This window comes from Monodelphis domestica, chromosome 4 (genome assembly GCF_027887165.1).
Source record: "Monodelphis domestica isolate mMonDom1 chromosome 4, mMonDom1.pri, whole genome shotgun sequence".
Taxonomy (NCBI): Eukaryota; Metazoa; Chordata; class Mammalia; order Didelphimorphia; family Didelphidae; genus Monodelphis; species Monodelphis domestica.
In genome coordinates, this window is record NC_077230.1 from 378,203,686 (window position 1) to 378,228,237 (window position 24,552).

At 40.5% G+C, this 24,552-nt stretch overlaps 2 protein-coding genes, 1 long non-coding RNA gene and 1 other non-coding gene across 7 annotated transcripts in view; 1 reads left to right on the forward strand and 3 right to left on the reverse strand.

The window, feature by feature from the left end:
• THEMIS2 (thymocyte selection associated family member 2) overlaps positions 1-2,303 on the reverse strand; it is a 61,125-nt gene extending 58,822 nt beyond the window's left edge. The window contains exons 1-2 of the mRNA XM_056795438.1: positions 1,807-2,303; positions 799-1,020 (exon numbers count right to left, since the gene is read on the reverse strand). The gene's annotated coding sequence lies outside the window, so the exon portion shown is untranslated. The remainder of the gene's footprint in view (positions 1-798; positions 1,021-1,806) is intronic.
• A 153-nt stretch (positions 2,304-2,456) lies between these two features.
• On the reverse strand, positions 2,457-21,332 carry PPP1R8 (protein phosphatase 1 regulatory subunit 8). The gene is made up of 7 exons (XM_001364675.4): positions 21,145-21,332; positions 19,144-19,204; positions 11,871-12,024; positions 8,919-9,139; positions 6,241-6,385; positions 4,936-5,000; positions 2,457-4,412 (listed from the first exon to the last, which is right to left on the reverse strand). Exons 1-7 carry the CDS (start codon positions 21,198-21,200, stop codon positions 4,059-4,061), a joined length of 1,056 nt encoding a protein of 351 aa, XP_001364712.1. The 5' UTR covers positions 21,201-21,332; the 3' UTR covers positions 2,457-4,058.
• Positions 9,024-24,552, forward strand: part of LOC103092121 (uncharacterized) — a 72,600-nt gene continuing 57,071 nt past the window's right edge. For 3 of the 4 annotated variants that reach the window (XR_008911511.1, XR_466440.3, XR_008911512.1), the window contains exons 1-2: positions 9,024-9,157; positions 12,289-12,415. This is a non-coding gene — a long non-coding RNA (uncharacterized LOC103092121). Of the gene's footprint in view, positions 9,158-12,288; positions 12,416-13,324; positions 14,030-24,552 lie in introns of those variants that run through there. The other variant, XR_001622413.2, reaches the window with a different exon arrangement.
• Positions 16,069-16,235, reverse strand: LOC130454205 (small Cajal body-specific RNA 1). The gene has a single exon (XR_008911878.1). It is a non-coding gene; the product is annotated as a small Cajal body-specific RNA 1 (non-coding RNA).

Consider the following 24,552-nt stretch of genomic DNA (forward strand, 5'->3'; position numbering starts at 1 on the left):
GCCTCTCTGGGTGCCATATCACATGGACTCCAATCTTGCTAGTACATCATTAAAACCCCAAGATTGTTTTCACATCATTTAGGTATTCCCCTACCCACCCCAACCTGTTTCTCCTCTTCCAGGAAGGCTTCACTGATTTCCCTGGTGCTATTATCTCCACATCCTAGAAATTCTCATCTAACTGATTCAGCCCTTTAATATACACTTAAATAGTATTTGTCTATCTTTGTATAGGGCAGCTAGGTGGCAAATTGGATAGCATGTCAGGCCTGGAGTCAGGAACTCCTCTTCCTGAATTCAAAATCTGGCCTCAGACAGTTACTACCTGGGTGACCCTAGACCAGTCACTTAAACCCTATTTGTCTCAGTTTTCTCATCTGAAAAAATGAGCTGGAGAAGGACATGGCAAACCGCTCTAATATCTGTACTGAGAAAACCCCAAATAGGGTCATAAAGAGCCAGACACAACTGAAATGACTGAACAACAAAAATCTTTTTGTATGCTCCCTGATGTCAAAGTATTTATCTTTGTTATTTCTTCCAAGGTCCAACACACAACAGGAGCTTAAATAAATATTAGCTGAATTGAAATGGAGGTCTGTCCTAAATACAGTTTTTCTTGATGCATGAACTGCTTATTTTATCTTCTGAACTCCTCAGTACCCTAAGAGGCCAAATTGATTCTTGCCCACTTTGAGTTGTAACTCAGAGTCCTCATGCAACTTAGGAGGCCACTTCCTAATCCAGAATTCACTGTGACATGGCCAAGCTTATTTAAAATTAAGTGGGGAATTTTACCTTCAAAAAGGCAGTGGGTCTAAGAATGACCATGTTTCTGCTCCATGCTGAATAAGAGAATTTTGCACAAGGAAGTCTGAATTTGAACAGCTAACATCATGGTTCCATTATTCTGCAGCAATATGCCCAGCTCATGCTGAGAAGGCTGAGCAGTAGAATGCCACTCATGGGCCCCAATGTGCTGTAAGTCAGAATGAGGTGTCTCCTCCTTCAGCCAGGATCCTGAAATGGATAGAATGAGAGCAAAGAGGGAATACGTTACATTTGCCCCACAAACAGAAGTGAAAACTACAATGTGCATCTCTGGCAACAGTTTTATTATCATCAAGGCACAGGCCAGGAGGTTTGCTGGACAGTGCCTACACCTCTTTTGCTTTGAAAAGGGGGGGGGGGGGGGGGCTGGGTAGCTCAGTAGATTGAGAACCAGGCCTAAAGACAAAAGATTCTAGGTTCAAATCTGACCTCAGACACTTCCCAGCTGTGTGACCCTGGGCAAGTCACTTAACCCCCATTACCTAGCCCTTACTGTTCTTCTGCCTTGGAACCAATACAGAGTATTGATTCCAAGATGGAAGGTAAGGGTTTAAAAAAAAGTTAAAAAAGAAGAAAAAAATCTCATTTGCTCAGTCCCCAAAACTGTCTCTATAATTACCAAGGCAAGAAAACTGTATCACTCAAACATATTTTTGAGGCTCTGTACACATATTATCCTACAGATTAAAAAAGTTCCTACAGATTTGTGTAACACATACATACACACACACCATGGTAAAAATATTGTTCTGATATCAAATTATTTGTCCCGTGACTATGAGATGGAGTCTAACTCAATATCAACAAATTAGAGGCACTTTTCAGGGAGAAAAAATGTCTTGGACATGGAAGTGGTTCCTTTAGCTGCTTTCCTTTCAAGTTAAGGGGAAAGAAAAGCTGCCTAAGGCTATAAGAGAGCTGGTCAGCAAGAAGGCTTAGAAGAAATCAGATCTTCAGAGAACTTGAATCACCTACCAGACACTGCTTTTCATTTCAGGATGATGGCATCTTAAGAGAAGCACTCAGGAAGCTGGAGAAGGAATGCTAGGGGCAGGTCAAGGTGCCCTGGTCCAATTTCTGGAGTTAAAAAAAAATGGAAACAAAAAGCCAAACCAACCCCCAAGTCCTGTGGTCGCTGTCCCACATGCAGAGTGCAATATATTCTGGGTTTCCGTTTAACAATAGAATCCCATCATTAAAAAACAATATATCTGACAATTGTGGGACACCAAAGTCACAGGAGACACAGCACTCATGATGTATTCATACTCAGGTCTGTTCCAGACCCGTGTCTAGGAAAATGACCTGAGCTAACTCTACTTTTCCATCTGCAAACTGCTCCACTACAAACTGATGATGGGGTCCAGTAAATCTAAACTGCTCAACTTTTTGGACTGATGATGGCCTACTTAAGATCATTCTCCTCAGTGTCCAGGAGGGGGCTCTTACTAATAGACCTTGGGGGGGAGGGGAATCTATCCTCTTTCTGGATCAATTACTATAAAGGTGACAAAGTAATGAGACTTTCCCCACTCCCACCAATGGTTCATTCCTCTATATCCTATCACACAATTATCCAATTTATTCCACATTAAATTATATTCCAGAATACCAAGAGATACAAGTTTAATTAAAAAGCTATTACCTTTATTTAACTGCAAAACTCCACTATCTTAACCTTTGGCTTCAGTTTGTTCCACCACCACACCACCTCAAAAACACATGTTAATTGGTCCCAGAAGGTGGGGGTACTGCTTGAAGGGTTGGGAGGCAGCTTTGCACAAACGATTCTCACTAGTAGAAAAACAACACCAAGCATACACCCTTGGGTGGGCAGGGCTACAGAAGCTTTCTCTCCATGAGGAAGGACAGTAACCTACTTTATGTCCTTCAGCTCTAGCTGGGGGACCTACATAGCTAATTAGAATTTCCACCTTCATCAGAAATCTTCATTTGCATTGCCAAAATGGGAACAGATCAGTACATTCTGGGATGGAAAACACTCTCTAACCATGTGGGAGTAGGTAATGGGGACTGAAACACTAACCCAGCCCAAATGGCAAAAAGTCGAATTTAATTTACAATGTAATCAAGGTTACAAGTAAAAAGCTACACAGAAATGTGGAAAAAAGCCTATTTCACAGATGTACAAACTTCTGTCCAAAGCTCACATCAATGTTTCCTATCTTCACCTCCTGTGTGTAGGTCAAGACCAGTCTTACAGCTCTTAGCTAACAAGGACTTGCATTCACAGGGAGGAAAAAGCTGCTGAATCTAGCCATAAAGTCCTCCTTCAGTCAGTCACTTGCCAAATAAAATCATTTAATTCTCAGTTTAAACTACCCTAAACTGGTCATAGCCTTAAAAAAAATTATCTTTATAACACATTTTGAGAGGAGAAATAAAGCCTTGAGAAAATAGTACCCTGAAAGAAATGCGAAATATTTGCAAATGGAGTGTTGACATTTTATAAGAAAACATGGGTAAAATTAAAACCATGTTGTAACCCCAAACTACAGTCCTGTATCTATGCAATGCTTACAGAGGAAGAGAGATCAAACCATTCTCACCCCAACAGCAAGGACAGAAGGGAAAGGCCTAACTATGGGATTTCAACTTGTTGACCTGGGGAAAATCTTTTAAGTTTAAACCTAGATAAAGTTCCCATGAAGAACTCTAGAACCTTTTCTGACCAGTCTATAATCCATGACAGCGCTATTACCATAGGGAAAATTCATTAAAATCAAAACTATCTGGGAATTTCAAGTACAGCAAATACAAATCAGGTCACATGACCTACATCATCAGTAATACTAGTAGCTTTCTTGCTACATAGCCATCCAACTTATCTTGAATTTTTGGAGATGAGGGCCTGGTGTTCATTACAAATGATATATATACACACAGATATATAACATCAAATAAAAAAAATGATCCTAGAAGAGGAGGTTCAAAGGGCCTGGAGAATAGGTGGCTGGGCATTTTAGCTCAAAGGATGCATGAAATAAATTCCTATACATAGAAAGCATTCTGAAGACAGATCTTTAAGGGGATATTTCAACCCCAACCCCAGCCCCAGTCTTAAAATTACATGGTTAGGACACCAAGAGACATTCTGAAAGACGATACTGCACACATGGAAAGTTTTTTTTTTCCTCAGTTCATTAGCTCCCAAACCACCCTTCCACCCCATTCCCACCCCCCACCCCCCCCCAGGACCAAAAATATCAAATCAATAAGGAGGGTGTGGGCTTTTTGCCAGGCCAAGCCTCCTTTGCATATTTCTTCTTCTTGGGCTCGTTTACAGCTTCAGGATTGTAGACCGCAGGGTTTGGTGCAGGGTTCATATTCACTGCTGATGGCACAACAGGGGTCAAGTCCACCTCAGGAGCGAGGTTCGGATAGGGCATGGGCAGGCCACCAATGAGTGCAGTCCCGTGGATGCCATGTGACTGAGAGCCTGCCTCACTGTGGGTAGGGGGCAGACCCCCATACAATCCTCCGCTGAATGGAAAGTTCTGCATGCGCCTGCTCACTGACTCCTCCAAACTGAGGGAGCCAGGGCCTTCTACACGTTTCTTCTAGGATTTGCAAAGAAAGAAAGGATAAAGGTAAAGAAAAAGAATGGACAGATGTTTGGCTTAAATCAAACTCTTTGATATCTCTGAAGGTACATACAGGTAACAAGACAATTTCCCATTTTCCCTCTTCTACCTAAACAACATGTTGTCTTGGACTCACAGATTCAGAAGGACCTTAAATGTCAACCAGTCCAACTACTCAACTAATAGGAAGAGGCCCAGAAAAAAAAAGGCAACCTTGAGCCCTCCTGGAAAGAAAATGTAAACAATTCTGTCATTGAGATGCCTTTTTTTTCCAGATCCACAGCGGGCAGCATCAAAGTTGGCTAGTTAGATGATGCCTCCTGAGCATTATGTAGCCCCCAGCCAGATATAAGGCAAAGAATCATTAGGAGTCTGACCAAAATAACCAAATGGCACAATTAATTGCACACTCAAACCCCAGTTAGATAAGGAAAGGGTGTTTAAAAACAAGACCACATCCCACAGCTAACAGCACACACCATATACTGTGAATACATACCTTAACTGGGACCACTGCAGTCTGCACCATGTTTCGGAATCTTCCAACAGAAGGATCCACATCCTCTGCAAAGGAGAATGAGGACATGGTAAGCCTGATGCTTAAGAATGTAGATAAATCTTCCATAAAGTTCTTCCTGTGGTGCTAAATGCCCACTCCCCTATAACATCATGATGTTTTACAACTAATTTGTGATATCAGATAGACACGTCTGTAAGAACAAGCCTCCTTAAAGCTTACCCCAGCATCTGCCACTCAAGTCAATATAAAGACTAGAGAACAGAGCTTAGCACTTTGACTTGAATTACTTTAACTTCAAATCCAGAGGCCATACTTTGGCAAGAGACTGAAAATCCCTAAGGGCTCCACTCACTAAACTACATTATGCAACAGACAGGGTAACTAGGTTCTGTAGCTTGTAAACACATTTTACTAAGTTACAATCCTACTCCTGGCCTCTCTCAGACTCAGCAGTGGACAGATCAGCTAAAAAGACTAAGAGTAGAGGCAGCTTGGTGGCTCAGTGAGAGCCAGACCTGGAGACAGAAGGTCCTGGGTTCAGATGCAACCTTAAGACACTCCCTATTGTGCAAACTTGGACAAGTCACTTAACACATTGCCAAGCCCTTGCCACTCTTCTGTCTTAGAACCAATACATAGTATTGATTCTAAGATAAAAGGTAAGAATTAAAAAAAAAAAAGATTAAGAGTACTAAAAGTGTGAATAAAGGCAAGGCAGCATGCCTGTCCAAATGTGTTTCTAAAAGGAATTTCTAAAACCAAAATCCTATTTAAAACAACTCTTTTGTGACAGAAGGAATCCCTCTATGATATAAATATGGTGCTAGGCTTCAAATCAGAGGTGATCTAAATTGTTATCCTAGTTCTGCTACTTGCCAGTTACAGACTAAGTCATGAAAGGTTAGGCTATGGAGAATAACAACTGGCAATGGAATATAGCAGTAATACAGGATAGCTCTATTTTCCTAAAGCCCAACACATGAGAATAAAGGCTTAGAACAAGGATAACATTTATAGAGTACTTTATATATACTAGATCTCTCATCTGACCCTCCCTCTCAAAAGCACTATGCAGTTGCTAGTGCAAATTTTATCATTCCCACTTTACAGATGATGAAGCTGAAACTCAGAAGTGAGACTACAAGGTTAACAATGAGCAGAGCCAGAATTCAAATCCAGATCTATTTTAACTAGAACCCCAGTTTTTTCTCTACCAAAGACATTTGTTCAGTTCTCTGGAAGGACAAGTTTCTCCTCAAGAAATCAGCAAGAACACATACTCACCCGGATTAATAATCTCATCATCTTCACTGAATGTTACCCTAGAGTTCTTCCGTTTCCTCTTTGGTCTCTGGATATCCAAATTCCCTTCTTCAATAGTAAGAGTGGAAATCCGTTTGTTATGGGCTGTGTTGAACTCTGTCAAGTTCTAAGGATGGGTTCACAGAGGAGACAGGGAGTCAGTGTACCTATAGATAAAGGTTTCAGGGCAGGGCAACAAGATAAGAGTTTCAGGACCAGGAGAGCCTTTGAAAATTCATCTTGTCCTTTCTAGACAGATGGGGATCTATGCTGTGGTTAAAAATCTCAATTTCTTTTGATCATATGTTCACATACCTAATGATGCTTATTGTGTCAGGATTTGGGAACTCTTCAGTGACTAGTGAAATAGAAATCATCAAAATGAAATGAGAAAGAAGGTGCAAATACTACCTAAGTTGAATTATTTGTCTGAAGAAAAGTGATTTGAGTTTTAATATTTTATGTTGAAAATTAAAGGATATATGATGACAGGCAAGGGGAGATAGCTGGATGCAGTGAGACTGGGAGAAGTTCAAAGAACTTGGTTTTAAGCAAAAAGAAAAAACTGCAAAGAACAAGGAGTCCCTTTCCCCATGCTCTGCATTTCATTTAAAGAGGCTAAAAGATGTGACTAGAAAATCTGTACTTAATTTTGGCATTAAGATTTCATACTCCTAGTCTACTCCCCATTCTATTCGTATCCATCCATCTATCTCTCAATAATTTATCTTCAGTACAACTGTTTGCTTTATCTTCTGCTGGACTTACTCCAATCTGCAATGCAGCCTTGGATGCTCCAATTTCTGGAGACCAGTCCTTGGAGGATGCTTGGCTACACAGCGTTTCCTTTAGTATTTCACTAAGTTAGAGGGAAGGAAGATAGTATTCATGGGGAAAAGGCAGGAAAATAAACAGAATGGTAACAGCCAAAGAAGCTGGCTGCAGAATTATCAAGCCCAAACCCCTTTTTTCACAGGGGAAAAACAGGCCCAGAATGCTAAAGGGATTCAGCCAAAATCTTAGTGCCAAATTTAGTCTCCTGACTTCCAGGGTTCTTTCCATCATACCTATTTCTCATCTTGGCACAAACTTACAACATGAAAACTATATAATTCTCTCATTTACCATATCTATACATACACATATCTAAAATAATCACATATATGCACACATCTGGCACACAGGCACCATCTAAAAATCACATACCCATAAATACTTGCCATATCCTATAGGGTAAATGATAGGAAAGAGTTTAATTTTAATCTTGCAAGTTTGTGCCAGGGAAATGAAATACTGGTATAGTTGAAAAGAACTCTGGGAGTCAGGTGACCTGGGCTGGTCTAGTTTTGCTATAGATCTATGCAGCTATGACTCTGGGAAGTTATCTACATCTGTGAATATATATGTATATACACACACACATATACCTACGACCCTTTTCTGTAATATCAACAAGGGCTCCAGTGTTGCAGTGGATTCTCTAGAGGGGATTCATGGAGTAATACAGACTAGAATCATATAAGATAGAAAGAGGAGGCTACAGCAAATCTTAGCATAAAGATTACCCATACAAATAAGATCACAGATACAGCAAAGTATCAGAGGAATACAAGTTAAATTAAAAATTTTAAACTTTAACTGAATTAAAAGTTTTATGAACAAGATGACTTTTCATTTAATAGCTCTATTATTTAAATCAAATCAGTCCTGGAGATGGAAATTAAAAGTCTGAGTTTTAATATGCATTTACAACTATATCAGGGTCATAATTATGTGCCTGTCTAAAGTAGGAAGTTCCTTTGCTTCCCTTTTAAAAAGTAACCCAAGAGCAATAAGGTACCATTGTTTACAGTGTTGAACTTGAACTTAGGGAGACCTAGGTTCCAATCTCTCTTCAGACACTCAAGGAGCTCTATGACCATGGGCAAACCACTGAACCTCTTGGAGCCTCAGTTTCCCCAACTGTAAAATGTGAAAAATAATACCTATAGTACCTACCTCACAGGGTTGCTGTGAGGTCCATACAAAAAAAGCATGTAAACGTTCTTTGCAAACTTTAAAGTGCTCTATAAAATGTCAGTTCATATTAAGGTGCGTCAGCAGCAGACCCACGGGAAGCAGCTTCCAGGAAAGGCAGACTGTACCGCTCTAGAAATGGCTTCCTCCTGTGGGCAGCAAGGCCCAGAAAACCAGAGTAAGTCCTGTGTTAACATCCTAGAAGTTTCTAAGCTGTGTGGCCTATACAAAAGGAACAGCTGAATAAATAAGCTAAAGCTTCTATTCTCTCTTTAAGCACCCAGCTAGAGGGGAGAGATGAAAACCTGTGATTCACAGCTTACAATGTGGTCTATGAGTCCATGAAGATGACAAAGCAAGGGAGATGAGATGGATGAGCTTAGCCCCCCCCATACCAAATAATCTCCCCATTTGCAAGTGTGATGCAGTAAGCCTGCATCACAATGCCCCCCCACCAGTAACAATGCTGATGTACATTATGGGACTCTGAGGTTCTGTTTGCTGCTTATTCTTTTGTTCTCCCAAGTGGAGAAATGTAAATTACAAGTAATTTATAACTGTAAATTACAAGAATGGAAGATGTCTCTGCACCATTTACATTCCAAACAGCAATCCAAAATATCAAAACAATACCACAGAATTACATCAAGTTCGGTCTCCTCTTCTGGGAGGCCCAGTAAGCCCTTGAGTTCATCATCCTCTCCACCCATTTTCTCATCTCCTTTCACTGCTGATGGCAATGTCTGAGGCTTCTCACGCAGAGTGTATGCCCGTGTAGATGCACCAAATGAGACTGTGGAGTCGATGGGGATCTGCTGTGGCTTGTGAGGTTCCAATCGAATATGACCCAAGAATGTGCCGTGTGCTGGGAAAGATCAGAAAGGTAGGGATGAGAAATGAGACATTCTACCATATCCCTGAGTTTGGAGTCAGAAGAGAATATTGTCCAGGACTCTCTAGTCCCACATCACAGTGACCTCCCAGCTCACTCATACCCTTCAGTTTACACTAATATAATTTGACAGTTATAGAACACTTTAACATACATTCTCTCATTTGAGCCTCACAGAAGGCTATGATGTGGGTGGTACAAATATTCTTATTCTCCTATTACAGATAACAAGATTGAGGTCAAGAGAGACTAAGTAACTAGGCCAAGGTCACAAAGTCAAGAACTGTCAGAGCTGGGGCTTTAAGCCTCTAGGTCTCCTTCCTGTCCCCTACCAGCCAAATGAAGCAACCAACTCAAGAGGCAATTTGCCTGTAAGCAATGACTATATGTAGCATTTCTTGTAACTTAATGATTGCATTCAGGTTTCAGATCAGAAAATTTAAGTTTCTCTGGACCAACTCGCATACAATCCCCAGCACAGATACCCCTTCTCTTGATTTTAAAAAACCTGGTTTCCTTTCCTGAACCTTGAACATGTCTAGTTCATTCCTACAAAGATTTTTAATCAGCTGCCCCAGAATTCTGAATGCCACTGTTGCAAGGCTAGCCTGGTCTGGACCAGGGTGAAGCAGAAATGGCTTAATTCTTAGCAACTATCAAAATGCATAGTGAGAAAGTGCTTATAAGCTGGCCAGCCTAGACCTGTGAACTTGAGTTTCCCTAGAACAGAATAAGGTCTGTCTAAAAAGCAAGAGTTCTAAGACAACCGTGATCCTCTTCTGAGATTTTTCCACTTGGGCTCTGCCAAAATGGGTATCAAAGACTGACATACAAGGGATGTCAAGGGAACAAAGGACTATGGGAGATCTGGCTCTCCCAAGGCAATGTCAATGCCATGTGTCACTCACGATGATCCAGGGATCTAAGCAGTCATGAAGCAAGATCTCATGCAATGAAAAGAACTCATGTGTGAAATGAAGCTGAAACTTCAAATTCATTTAAGTGACTCTCAATCTGTATATAAATTATTTGGGGCAATGTTTTTAGTCCAAGTTTGGTTCTCAACAGTTACTCATCATAAGCTAAGGCTTGCCTTTTTTTGCTCTTAGTTGTCACTTGCCCTGGGCACAAATGAAAATTATCATTAGTTCACTGAGACAGCTAGTTGGCTCATATGGCGAGAGCACTGGGCATGGAGTCAGGAAGATTTGAATTCAAATATGACCATAGGCACTTATAGCTGTGTGACCGTAGGCAATTCCCTTAACTTGTTTACCTCAGTTTCCTCATCTGTAAAATAGAGATAACAATAGTACTCACCCTCAGTACACAACACCCGGGGTTGTTGTGAGGATAAGATTAAATAACAATTGCAAGATGCTTAATATAATGCCTAGCACATAGTAGGAGTTATGTTATCGGTCCAAATAGGCTACATATCTAAAATGAGATCACTGCAAAAGGATATTATGAAGGGGGAGAAATGTGTATGTAATGAGAAATATGCATATACACAGTACGTGTGTATATGTATATACGGAGAAGGATAGGGAAAGAGAGAGAGAAGGGAGGGGTGGAAAGAGAGGAAGGGAGAAAGAGATGTCTATGTCAAAAGCAAACACAATTGATTATACTCGAGTTTTACACAAGCCAGACTCTGGAAAAAGTGCAGCACTAATTCAGATTAGTCATATAGCAATTTTAATATCAGCCAAAGTAAAACAATCAGGAAGATGAATTTTCTGTAATAAAAAAAATCTGAATTATTTTCCAAAGTCAAATAATCCTACATTATTCTCCAAAACTGTCCCCTCTCTACTAATCCAGCTAATACTAACATTCTCTGCATAATATTTTGATCTGTCCATTTTTGTTTTAAAATATCACTGGGAGCAACTAGATGGCTCAGTGGATTGAGAATGCCAGGCCTAGAGACAAGAGGACCTGGGTACAAATGTGGCAATTGACATTTCCTAGCTGTGTGGCCTTGGGTAAATCACTTAACCCCCATTGCCTAGTCCTTTCCACTCTTCTGTCTTAGAACCAATATACAGTATTGATTCTAAGACGGAAGGTAAGGGTTTAAAAAACAAACAAAAACAAGTCAAAATAAAATAAAACAATATCACTACTATGGTCATTTGGCTGATCCTCAAGATGTTGGTAACAAACTGAGTTAAGAGTTGAAGCCCTCCCTGGCATTAACTTCTCTGAATTTTAGGTCCCTTTTATAACATTACTTCCACAGAACTAACAGCTCTCTATAATGCTGTTTTCATGTAACAGGAGCAGTCATTGATATTGGGCAGGATATGCCTATGACTAAGGACTCTGCCCAAATGAAGATCTATAACTTACCAGTTTCTCTACAAGTTCTTAGGTTCCAGAAGGCAAACTTCCCACTTCCTCCTACCCCCCCCAACCCTGGTCCTGGGGAGGCTGCCTATCCTTCTGTACTCCTTCTGTTTTTCTCTGAAGAAGAGGTAGGGGAACCTTTTCCATATGCCCTCTTCCTCTATAATACCACCTGCTCTCTGAAATCAGTTATTTCAGGGGGAAAGAATGGCTAAAATGACTAGAAAAGAGCAGGCAAGAGTTGTTATATTTGCAAAACTGAATGAATATTTCCCGTTCATTCAGCAGCAAAGCATTATTTAAAAATTGAGAAGTCCAAAATAGTTTTATATGAAGCAAAGTTACTTACTACTGTTGAGATCTATTAGGAAAACTCTCTTCAGATGCTTGTGGTAGACCAAGGCAGCATGGACTCGGGAGCAAGATTGGTGATCAATGGTAAAATCACATAGATCAGGGTTTCTCCCAAACAGGTAATACTTCTTTTCATCAATGATCAGTTTCTAAGGTTGAGTACCAAATAAACAATATTACTTAATCTTGTATTGACAGCTTCCCCCACCTCCCCCTTTCTAATCAATATAGTCAACTGTCTTTTGCAGACTAACAATTCTTTGCCAAAGATAAAAATATTTTCAGACTATTAAGATGAAGCCTTCAGAAACTTTAGATAACATGAATGCATTACATTTCATAACATTTTTCCTAAATAGAGAACAAATGTCAAATTTAGGAATAAAGTTCAAAAATTTTTTTCTCCTACTTAGAGAATCTCAGATTTGGAAGACCCCAGAGGATATCTCATCTAACTCCCTATGAGATGATCCCAGATAAATGGTTGTCCAGCTTTTGCTCGAAGACTTCTAGCAACTGGGAATTTATTTTGCTTCTAAGGTAACCCAATCCACTTTGGAACAGTTAGATACCATAAAGTTTCCCCTATATTGGACATTTATCTCTGTAATTTCTAAACTTACTATCCTCTGGAGTCGAGAAAAACAAGTCATCCCTATTTCACATGATGGCCCTTCAAATATTTTAAGAAAGGAATCATGCCTTCTCTATGGAGGTCTTCTATTTTTCATGCTAAACACCCAGGGCTTTTCAACCAGTCCTTTAATAAATGTCATTATCTCCTAGCTTTTCCCATTTTGGTTGCCTGTTTCCAGATATACTCCATTCCCAAGTAATTAATGCTTTCCCTCTCAAAAACATCATGTCTTCATTTTGTATGTACTGATCTAAATACATATTGCCTGTTAGATGATCAGATCCTTAAAAGCATTTTTGTCTATGTATTTCCAGCACTGAGCACAGTTCCTGGAACATAGTACATGATATTTTAGTAAATGCTTGATGCTGAATTGTCACTATCCTTCCTAAAATATATGGTACTCCATTACTGTAAATATGATATGATGAAGGGACAGCAAAACCATCAGCTCCCTTATTCTCAATGCTATCTAAAAATTAAACATTTCATATTGTGTAATTTCAAGCTAAAACTGAAAAGGAAAAATACAAGGGCATGACTAAAGAAATGAGATTGGCATATTCATTCTGATTTACTCATCCAAACCAATGCTATTCATATCACAATAGTCACCCTGATAAGCCAAATGCTTCTTCCATACCAGGTCACTGCTCAAAACATTTATAAAGCAAAGACTATGAATTCCAGCAAAGGCTCAGTCCTACAGGCTCACTGCTTTGACTGACCAAAACCACTAGCCTTTAAGTGAGAAATGCACATCATATTCACTGGATAAGACTCTATATGACTTTCTGAATTTACCTTCAAAGGACAAATCTTTGCCAACCCTGAGGATGCAGAGCACACACCACATGTTCTGGAGACAGATGCCAGAAATAAAAGGAGCACCACAGAAAAAGAATCGAGGCAGGCAGTATGTGGCCTCCAAGTACCTCTCCAAGGTATTCTGGAGAACAAGCCTTACACCTGCAGGACAGGGCTGGGGTAGTTAAATAAGCTTTACTTTTTTAGTTATATCTACTATTAAAGAAGTAACTTTTAAATTCATCTTAATTTAAAAAAAATTCTTGTCTACATAAAGTAGGGGAACAGGGATGGTAGCCTAGGGAATGGCACTGTGGGGAATCAAAATCCTCTGTTCCTGGTTCTATAGAAAGCTACTGCTTCCCTAGATGTCTCAGTATTTTTTTTAATTATAAAAGAGAGATAAATTACTTTGAAGGCACCATTTTCATTCATTTACTTAATGCATAAAAAGATCCTTACAATAGCTGACTTAAAAAAAACCCACATATGAACGTTATCTATGTTCTATTTATTTTTATTTATTTCATTAACTATTTCCCAAGTACATTTTAATCTGATTCCCATATATTTGAGACCTCTGCTATGGGTCAGAGTATTTTTATTATTCAAACCAATTGCCCTGAATCTAATTTACTTGGGGTTCAACTTAAATAACCTGGATATATGGCTTTATTCTCAGCACACACTATTCAACACTTTTTCCTGGTGTGGATTCCAGTTTGATCCTGCTTTTAAAATAATAAGAATTTTAAAAGAGTCTTAAAAGCTCAATCAGAGCCTGTCACCTGCAGGTTTAGCAAAACTTGGGTTTGAACCACTCAGTAATTGAGATCTCTACAGCAAGACACTGTATGGAACATGTATTTTACTTCCTGATATCCCCTCTTTCCTCTCCCAGCTCATGTGACCTTGCTTTAGTAATATATCAACAGCTAAAACTCACTGGTTTTATAGTTGAGGAAGCCAAGGCTCAGAGAATTTAAATGACTTGCCCAAGATAGGTAACCAAGCCAGGATTTGAGCCCAACTCTTTTGACTTCAACTGAGCCCTTTCCACTTCATCATTTTTCCTTCACTGGCTCACCTTTTAGAGGTGTTATCCCAATTCTTCTCTTTGACTCTTTTCCCCCTTTACATCTTTCTATCTTCCGTCTCATCTTTTCCCTAAGACTCCTATGCTGGATTTCCAACTTCTAGATGGATTCTGTCATCTAGATATATCAATGGAACCTTAAACTTGACATGTCTAGAAATAAACTCATTCTCCTCTTTCCCTGCCTCCCCTAACCTCCCTTACCTTCTCCATTTTAGTAAATGGTACCACTCTTCTTCTTGAATCCTAGGTTCATGACTGTGGGTGTCAACGTTTACTTTTCTTTCTCCCTTACCTCATGCATACTAGCAACTGTTAAATATTTCAACTTCAAGATAAAGTCTTTAAGAAGAAATAATCATTTATTAAGTGCCTATTATATGCCAGGCACTGGCAAAGCACACAGTGCTTTACAAATATTACTTCATATGAGTCTCACCCAACAACTTAGAGGTAGGTGGTCTTATTATCCTCATTTTACAGATGAAGAAACTGAGGTCAGAGATTATGACTTGCCCAGAGTCACACAGCTAGTGTCAGAGGTAGGATTTGAACTTCAGTCTTCCTGACTCAAGGCTCAGTGTTCTATTCACTGTGTTACCTGATTACTTCCAGTTTGATTCTGAACCCTTACCCCCCCCCCAAATACTCTTATCTAGTTCCCTCATTCTCTCTTTTTTTAATGTAGATTATTACAACTGTCTTTTAATTCCCCATTTTACCTTCATCCTATCCTTTCTCCATTCCAACCTTCACACTGCTTCCTAAGTAATCTTCCCAATGTATTGTTATGACCAACTCACTCCTTCCCCCAAAACTTTAAAAGGCTCCATGGTTCCTACCATATAAAATATAAACTCTAGATCCTGCTATTTAAGGCCTTCTACAATCTGGTTCCAACCTACTTTTCTGGCTTTATCTCAAAGTAATCTTCCTCACATATTCTCCTTTCAATCAAATTAGTCTAGCTCCATCTTCCATTCTCTCCTGCACCCTTAAACTTTTGTGCCCAGGACTAAAATAGATTTTCCTTTACAACTCTGTTGAGAATCCCTCCTGTCTTCTAGGACACAAAACTCTTCTCAGATCTCCCTAACTCCTCTTGCCTCAGGTAAAAAGGGATTTCCCTTCTCAAACCGCTCACAGCATTTTGTCTGAACCTCTTTTTTTGCATTTAACTCCTTTGGCCTTGTATAAGTGTTATTTGAATCCATGTGACACCCCTTCCTTATCCCCATGGCCAGCACAAGAAATATCTTACCTATCCCCCAAAATTAGAACAATGCCTTGGACAAAGTAAATGCTTAATAGATGTTTTGAATTTGTTGTAATTCTAAGATAAGCCATAAATTGTAAAAAATATAACAACAGCTATTCAGGCTGAATTTCTTAAAGCATTCTCTACTGATGTTCTATAAACATAGATTATGGATTTACAATGGCAAATTTACTAGCATACTCCTCACAGATCCTGAGAAAGTCATCAAACAAGGAAATCTGAAAAGATCTACTCTGCTGCTCATCAATGTCCCTGCTTCACAATCTTAAAACCATTTCTTAGGTTATGGGAATATCTCACATCTGAATTCATATCAAGGAGACTGGTCTTCTGATTTTCATTATAGTCATTACTCCTGGTCTGGCTACCATCGATGCTGTACCTTTGAGTTATAACCCAGCATGCTCAACTCCACATGCTGGGCTTAAAAGACTCATGGTTTACTTTAATATTGCACTTATAAAACCCAGCTATCACAAGATACATCCCAACTTCTGGAGCGGCATCAGGATACAGATAGCTTGGTTAGTATCAAGTGCTTGGTAATTCCATATAGATAAGACCAGTCTTGGCTTATTGCTAATAAAAATGATAAAATGGTACACTTAGGATTGTGACTTGCCAGTCACAATATGTTTCTTACCCAGTAATCAAAGAGAATATTTAAAAAGGAAAGATTTAGTTTTAGGAACCAGTAGCTAATCTGATAAATTATGCCTACTTGTCTTCTTCCTACCTATATGGATATAAGAGATGCTGCTTGAAGTCTAGTTAAGTCAGTTCTACTAGAATTTATTAAAAGCCCAATATGTGAGGTAGCTAGGTGGTGCAATGGATAGAGTGTTGGGCTTAGAGTCAGAAAGACAATTCAAATCCAACCTCAATCTTTTACTAGCTGTGTGATCCTTGGCAAGTCACTTAACCCTACTTGCTTAAAAAAAACAAAGAAACAAAACAACAACAACAGGCACTGTGCTAAGGGATAAAAGAAGAAAAAAAAACTGTTCCTGACCTCAGGGAGCTCACAGTCCAATGGAAGAGGCAAAATGCAAACAACTATGAACAAACAAGACAAAGACAAGATATATTGGGAATGGCCTGAGAGAGGGCAATAAGAGGAAGGAGGCCTGGGAAAGATTTCTGGTAGAAGATGGGCCTAAAGCTGAGACCTGAAGGAGGCCAAAAAAGTCAAAGATGGAAATGAGGAGGGAAAGAGTTTTAGGCATGGGGGACAGCCACTGAAAATACTTGAGAGTCAAGAGATGGAGTGTAGTCTATGGGGAACATTCAATCAAAAAAACATTTAATAAGCCCCTACAGGGGGCAGAACTGGGTAGCTCAGTGGATTGAGAGTCAGGCCTAGAGACCAGAGGTCCTAGGTGCAAATATGACCTCAAACACTTTCCAACTGTGTAACCCTGGGCAAGTCACTTAACCACCATTGCCTAGCCCTTACCACTCTTCTGCCTTGGAACCAATACACAATATTGATTCCAAGAAGGAAAGTAAGGGTTTAAACAAAAATTGTTTTTAAGGGGGGGAAAAAGCCCCTACTATGTGCCAGATTCTGTGCTAAGTGTTAAAGATAAAAGAGTAAAAGACAGGAGCACTCAAGGAGCTCACAGTCTATGAGGAATACAACATGCAAACACCTATGTATAAACAAGATTTAGATAGGATGTTAGATATTATCTCTGAAGGGAGAAAGGCTTGGGGAGGGAGGGAGAGAGGGAGAGAAGGAAAGAGAGGTGGGGAGAAATAGAGAGAGCATCTGTGCCTATGTCTGATGTCTAGAAGGGAAGTGGGATGCAAGTTATGAAGGGCTTTGAACACCAAACAGAGGTTTTTATATTTAACTCTGAAGGTGATGGAGGTCAATGGAGATTATTCCAGAAATTCCCAACTAGTCTTTGCTAAATGGTCAGTTCTGGTCTTTTGAAAGATCTACTTGATAGCGAGTAGAGGATGGATTGGAGCTAGCCATACCACCTTTGAGGCATGGAGGTCAACCAGAAGGCTATCACCATAGTAACCAAAGTTTTTCCCCAGAAGGACCATTTAGCAAAGACTAGGTGGGAATTTCTGGAATGCTATATTATAAAGTGATTCATATACATTTCAACCCAATTATTCCAGGTTATTCTTGGGTGTCTCTTATTTACCATGCCCAGAGGTGCCCTTGTGCTCTCAGAAGGCCATACCACTGAAATGCAAGGTCTCACAAATTATACCTAGCTCAAAAGCCTTTGGGTAGAGAACAACAATAGATGCATCTGTCAGTCACTAAAAGGCCAACCTAGCTACATCTAGAAGGCCCACCAACAGGAGGCTGACTACCCGATGAGGATTTGGGGGGTTTTTTTAGGCATAGTGCTCCAAGAATGGATTTTCTACTAACATGTGCAAGGCCTCTGATCTGCAATAGTAGAAAGAACATATTCACTGCTGAAATCACAAATTCACAGATCTTCCAAGTATTCCCTGCAATAATCTCAACAGGAGGATCTTACAAATTCTACTTTAAAAAGGAGAATCTATGACAAAACAACTAAACATGACTGGCCTGAAATCAGTCTGAATTTGTGTGCAGAAGAGAACCAGCTTCTTATTTCAATTCATACTCCAAAACAGGGTATTCCAACAGGTGCCAATAACAATAAACTCCTGTAGGAGGATCCTTCATGCAAGGAACTCAAAGAAGGTTGGTTGTGAAACAGACAACTGGGCAGCACAATGCATAATGTGGAATAAACCAAGAGAAATTATAATTCAATAATATTGTTTGGATTGAAAACCCTCTCAGAACTGAATAAGTGCTGAAACTGATCTACTCACAGAAGTTCTGTGGTCATCTTCTTATGCTATCTTAGTAAAATAGTTCTGTCTTTTAGTGGAGAATACCTTGTATCCTAAGAACAATTCTAACTCCCTGCAACCCCTTTTTAGAAGTTCCATCTGGATTCTAGTAAGGGACCCTAAGCCTACAAATAGGGCTCCATCAGACAAAGTGCTCATAATTCTCTTTTCTCTTTTAAATTTGGCTCCTTAGTAGCTTTGTCCTTTGAGCAAAACTCATGGGCAATTCTTATAGACTCCTCTTTCTCATGACCTGTATTCCATGTGATTATTCAGCTAATCAATTCCCAGTACATTCAATACATCCTATGTTGCTTCCCAGAAAAAAGAGACAGAAGCTTCTTATAGACTCTTTAGTTTTTTTCCTTAGAGATCATGACCTATTAAAAACTCTTTGCTGGGAAGCTAAAAGACACCTTAGTGTCTGCAAGAGATATACCTGATTTGATGTATTATATATTATGGCATGCTTTTAAAGGAAAAAAATTGGGAATTGAAAATAGCATTACTGGAAAACAAAGCACAGGAGTGGGGGTGGGAGGTGACTCATGCTTTCCCATGTTGGAAAAAACTCATGATATGTATTTTCATACCTCAATTAACTTGTCTCCTTTGACCACATCCAGATGTAAACCAGGAGGGGGTTTACCTGCCCTGGAAAATAAAGAGAAAAACACCTTCAGGATGAGTACAATGCATGTTATTTACAGTTTCTTTTCCCATCCAGTGTCGTTTCCCATCCAGTGTCGTAGCTCTCAAACCAGGCTATAATTAGTTCATGTTCCAGTAGAAATGCCATCTTCGCTGTTATTACAGCTTCTTTCCACTTTCAATGCTATACTCCAGTGATTCAGCTGCTCTAAAACAGACTTCAGTTAAGTAATATTTAGAACAGCAGTAAAGAAATCTATATTTTAAAATCATTTGTCTACCTTGAAGGCAAGACTATAACTGCTTCCAGCATGGTTATCAGGGAATCTGGGCTTGATTCTAATGTCTGCCACTTATAATCTGAAAAAGCAAAAAAAAAACTAAGAGGTATCTGGGGCTGAAGGTGTGAAACAATGTGTCAGGAAAGCTCAAAGTTGGTCATACCACAGTGCAAATAGAGATTAGTGACCTAGACCTTGAATTCTGAGATGAAAACAAATGCTACACAGTTTGGAATCACTGGTGACTTTGAGATAGGAATCCCCTACTTCCTGCCATGACATATTTTGGGGGGAAATACACAAAAGGGTATTTGAGGTTCCCATTAGGTAGTACTTTCTCTATATCTATATTGCTAGGATGGTCACCTCAACCTTGATTTTGCTGTCCTATGAGATCATATCTGTGAAAGACCCAGAGACAAAAAGACTTTTTATCCAAACCTTTCTACTCTTTCATTTATTGTGAAAGCCTAGGGTCAAATAAGACCTTGCCCTAAGCACTGGAACTAGACCTCAGTGGAAAAAATGTAACTTTATCAATATCCAACTAATGCATTAATATCCATCTAAGTAGTAACAACATAGTCATCCCATGACCTAGACCACAACCTCCCTAGCACACAATGAAAAAAAAAGCAGTATGTGCCCACCATGTCCAGAGGACATAATGAATACATGCTAAACAAGTCCAACCCATTTTGTGCCACAACCTTAAGACAGAGTGCCAGCAGTCTAGGATTGGAGGCAGTGTGCTCTACTCTAGAAGAAACTTTGGGTTTCTGGAGTCTGTAGATGCTGGATACCAGAATACTTTACTACTAAAAACTGTGTGGCCTTGAGCAAATAGCTTTATCTCTAAGCTTCAGTTCTCTCACCAGTTAAAGGTCAGGGTTGGACTCTAAGGCTTGTCTCTAAGGTTTTTTCAAGTTCTGCAAGTCTAGTTATTAACATTCCTTCCAAATCTGACATTTTATGACTATTGGAAGTCAGTACACTGCTCTGGGCTCTGTCAAATGAAGAGGGCTAGACCATCTCTGAGGTTCCAGCAGAGTACAGGGTTTGGCGGCTAAGGGAAGGCACTGAGACCCAGCTGAGACACTCCCCACCTTAAAGGAACAGGCTAAGCGTGGGGGGGAGTGGGGGGAGGAATGCTGAAAGATCCAGCACCAAAGGGGCTCTTGGACAGAACAGGCCAGACCTCTTTCCAGGTTTCCTGGTTCACTCGGGCAACAGCCCTCAGCAGTAAAGGGAGGAAGCTCGTTTCCGATTTCTCTCTTTCTCCAGTCTGTCGGTCCGGCTGTCTGCCCCCCTCTCTCTCTCTATGGGACTCTATACTCTGCTTATCTCAGGCGTCCCGGTCCCTGGGGGCCTAGAAGGGAGGTTGGTGGGGGGCAGGAGGGCCGGGAAGAAGCACCTCCCCCCTCGGCGCACCCCACCCCCACTCCCTTCCCCACGCCGGCGGCTTCCAGCCCGCCCCCCCGGGCCCCGGGCTGGCCGGTGAGGGGAGAGGAGGCGAGACGGGAAGCAAGGATGGAGGATGGAGGCCGTCTCCCTTCTCTGTCCTTCACAAGCCTGCCGGGCCAAAGGCACTAAAGTCTGGCCGCTGCGGCCCCGAAGACGCCTCTGCCCACAGTCTGGCCCGGCCCATACCCCGGCGCTCACCAAGTCGGGCAGTCGAACAGCGGGAGGCTGGAGCCTGAGTTCGCGGCTGCCGCCATCTTGCGTCTCCCCCTCCCATTTGGAGAGCCCAGAGCATGCCGGGAAGTGGGAGGACTAAACTGGGGAGGGGAGGCGAGGAGAAGGATCCCAGCAGCCTATGCGCGCCGCTCCACCCCTCCGCCTGAAACCGACCCCCCCATCTCGTAGACCAAAAAGCAAGGTATCCAAGAGCGCATGCGCCGCTTCTGTCCCGCCCGTGGCATTTGCTCGTGAGTCTGCCGGAATGAACTCTAGTCCCGATATTTAGACCAATAAAGAACTAACTCTCTTAGAGCCTCATTTCCCACCCCCCCTTCATTAAATGAGACTGACTAAATGATCTCTGACATCCTGATATATTCGGCTCTGACACTTTATGCTCCAAGACCCCTCCCAACTTTAACAGTCTATATTCTAAGGGCCTCCCAGTTCTGACATTCCATGTTCCAAGTCCCTTCCTAGTTCTGATATTCTCTCTTCCGAGGTTCCTCTCAGCTCTGGCATTTTCTAAGGCCCCTCCTAGCTCTCACATCCTATGTTTCCAGGTCCCTCCCAGCCCTGGCATCCATGTTCTAAGATCCACCCAGCTCTGACAGTCGCAACTGATACACTACAGAGATTGGAGAAAGGAAGCCTGGAGTTCAAATCTGCTCTCAAGCACTTACTAGCTATATGACCCTGGATAGGACACTTAATTTGTCTGCTTCAGTTGGCACCTACCTTATAGGGTTGTTGTGAGGTTCAAATAAATTATTTGTAAACTATTTAGTACTATTTAGCCTGGCACATATTAATTCCTTCATAAATATTTTTCCCTTCCTTCTAGTTCTAATATTCTGTGTTCTAAGGTCCCTCACAACATTGACACATTATGCTCTATGGCTGCTTCTACATGACATTGGTAAGGTTCCTCTTGAGTTTTAACATTCTTTGTTCCATGCTCTCCCTACTTTTAACATTTTATGTTCTAAAGTACCTTGTAGTTCTGACATTCTTTGTTTTAAAGCCCTTCCAGATCTGAGGCCCTTTTAAAAGATCTAATATTATATGTTTGGTGTCCTATACTGGCATTCTGTTATTAAGGCTCCTTCCAGTTCTGTCATTTTGTGTTTTAAAGACCTTTCTAGCTTTGATATTGCATGTTCTAAGTTACCTCCCAACTCTAACACTTCAGGGTTCTAGCAATCTATGTATTGACCCTTTCCAAGTTTGACATTCTCTGTTCTATGGTAGATATTCTCTGTTCTGTGGTCTGCTCAGTGCTGACATTCTGTATGTATGACAGTTGCTCCCACCTCAGACATTCTACCTCAGACATCCTGTATTGCAAGGGCCCTCCCAGAATTGATATTCCTTGACCAAAGATTCAAAGGGATTATGATTTCTCAAGTTCCCTTTTTGCTCTAGAGCCTATGATTCAAATAATTCACCACCTTTGGTCCCTTTCCTCAAGCTCAGAACAGGGAATCTTTCATTCTTTGTAATTGAAAAGCATGTAGGATAGTCTCATGATTGATTTTTACCTCATCCTATTCCCTCTGCATTATCTCTTTTGTGATAATTGACCAGAAATTGCTCCCTTCACCCAGAGCATACTGAACTTTCACTTTTCAAGAGACTTTAGTTCCAACTGATTTCTGCAATGAACTTCAACTGGAGTATTTTGCAGTTTAAAACAACTGAAAAGGGGGTTTAAGGGAGAGAAACTCAAGAGAGTTGTTAACATATCACCAGCATTGTCCTATGACAAATCAAGGCCATATGCTATCCAGTGTGAATTTTAAAATTATTCCACCCTACTCAGTACTTTAGGGGAAGATAAAGTTGTAAACTCCTGATTGAACAATGAAGGTACTTAACTCATACCTTATAGTAAAGCTAGAACTTTAAGCTAAGTCTATTTTTAGATCTAATACAAAAAGGTGTTAAGTACCTATGAATGTTAAATTAATCACAAAAAGGTCAAGTAATTAACAAAAGGTAAACTTAACAAAGAAGTGTGAAGTTCTCAAAAGATATAATCTAACCAGAGAAGGTGAGAACTAAAGAGTAGATAGTCCTGGAGAAAAGCGTCTGCTGTGATTGGTAGACATAAAAATTTAGGGGAGATGACATAAGAGAAAATTTCTCTAAAAGATGCCTAGAGGGGTCAGTTTAGTCAGTTCAGAGGAGGAACTAAGCCTGGAGGATCTCCCTCAGACAGCTTCCTTGAGACAGTCTTGGTCTTGTGGTGAGTGATAAGACTGACTCCCTTTCCCTTGGACTCAGGGAGGCCACTTTGGCCAAGGCCTTTAACTACTACCTCGCTCAGTCTGAGCTGGAGCAATTTAAATTAACTCTTTCCTCTCTCTCTCTTTTCCTTAATTCCTTCTCTCTATATTAATTAAAATCACCATAATTTCCAGCTGACTTGGGTATTTTATTATTTGAGATTTTCCCTAGCGACCAAATTAATTTAGATTTTCAAGTCACAACTATAAAATTATCCTTACACCAGGAAAAGTAGACCAATTACATAAAAAGCAAATGATGACAGATGGGTGGTCTAAATTTTAGAAATGTCTGTGAAATATATAAAAGGTCCATAGAAATGCTTCCTAAGTGGCACAGAATTTATGGAATACCATGAATAAGAACTGTAAAGGATGAGAAAGCAAGGGTTCCTGGGTTGAGCTGCTCTGATGAGCACACACCTTGTTAATGAGATCCCAGAACCACTGATGCAATAGTATATGCCAGAAATGTTGTTAAGTCGTTTCAGTCATGTCTGACTCTTCCTGACCCCCATTTGGGATTTTCTTGGCAAAGACATTGGAATGGTTTGCGGTTTCCTTCTCCAACTCATTTTACAGATGAGGAAACTGAAGCAAAGAGGGTAAAGTGACTTGCCCATGGGGGACACAGCTTAAGTGTCTGAGGCCAAATTTGGACTCAGAAGGATGAGTCTTCTCTGGTAACACCTCGCTGCCCTACATGCCCTTAAATGTAAAACAAATAAAAAGTCTTGGGGCAGAACAAAGGAGACTGGAAGTTTATTCTTTTTCCAATACTGGTGATTCAGGGGCACCTGCTCTGTCTATCCTTCTTTCCTATGCCTTGCTAGAAGGTGCTGGGTTTAATGAAGACATTCCTTAAAGCCCCTCATCAGTTCTTCAGAAAGGCAACAGATGAGGAATTAAGGAACAGCCTTACACAGAGAACCAAAATGGAAATCAGAATTCCCAATTAGTAAATGTAAATTGTGAGAATCTGATAAACATACACAGCAAGTTATAATACATCATTGGTATGGTAGCAAAAGGGGTGGTCTCTAGTTTGACCACTGGCCAAAGTATCAAGTTTTATTGGCCCAAGACAAACCCATCAAACAAG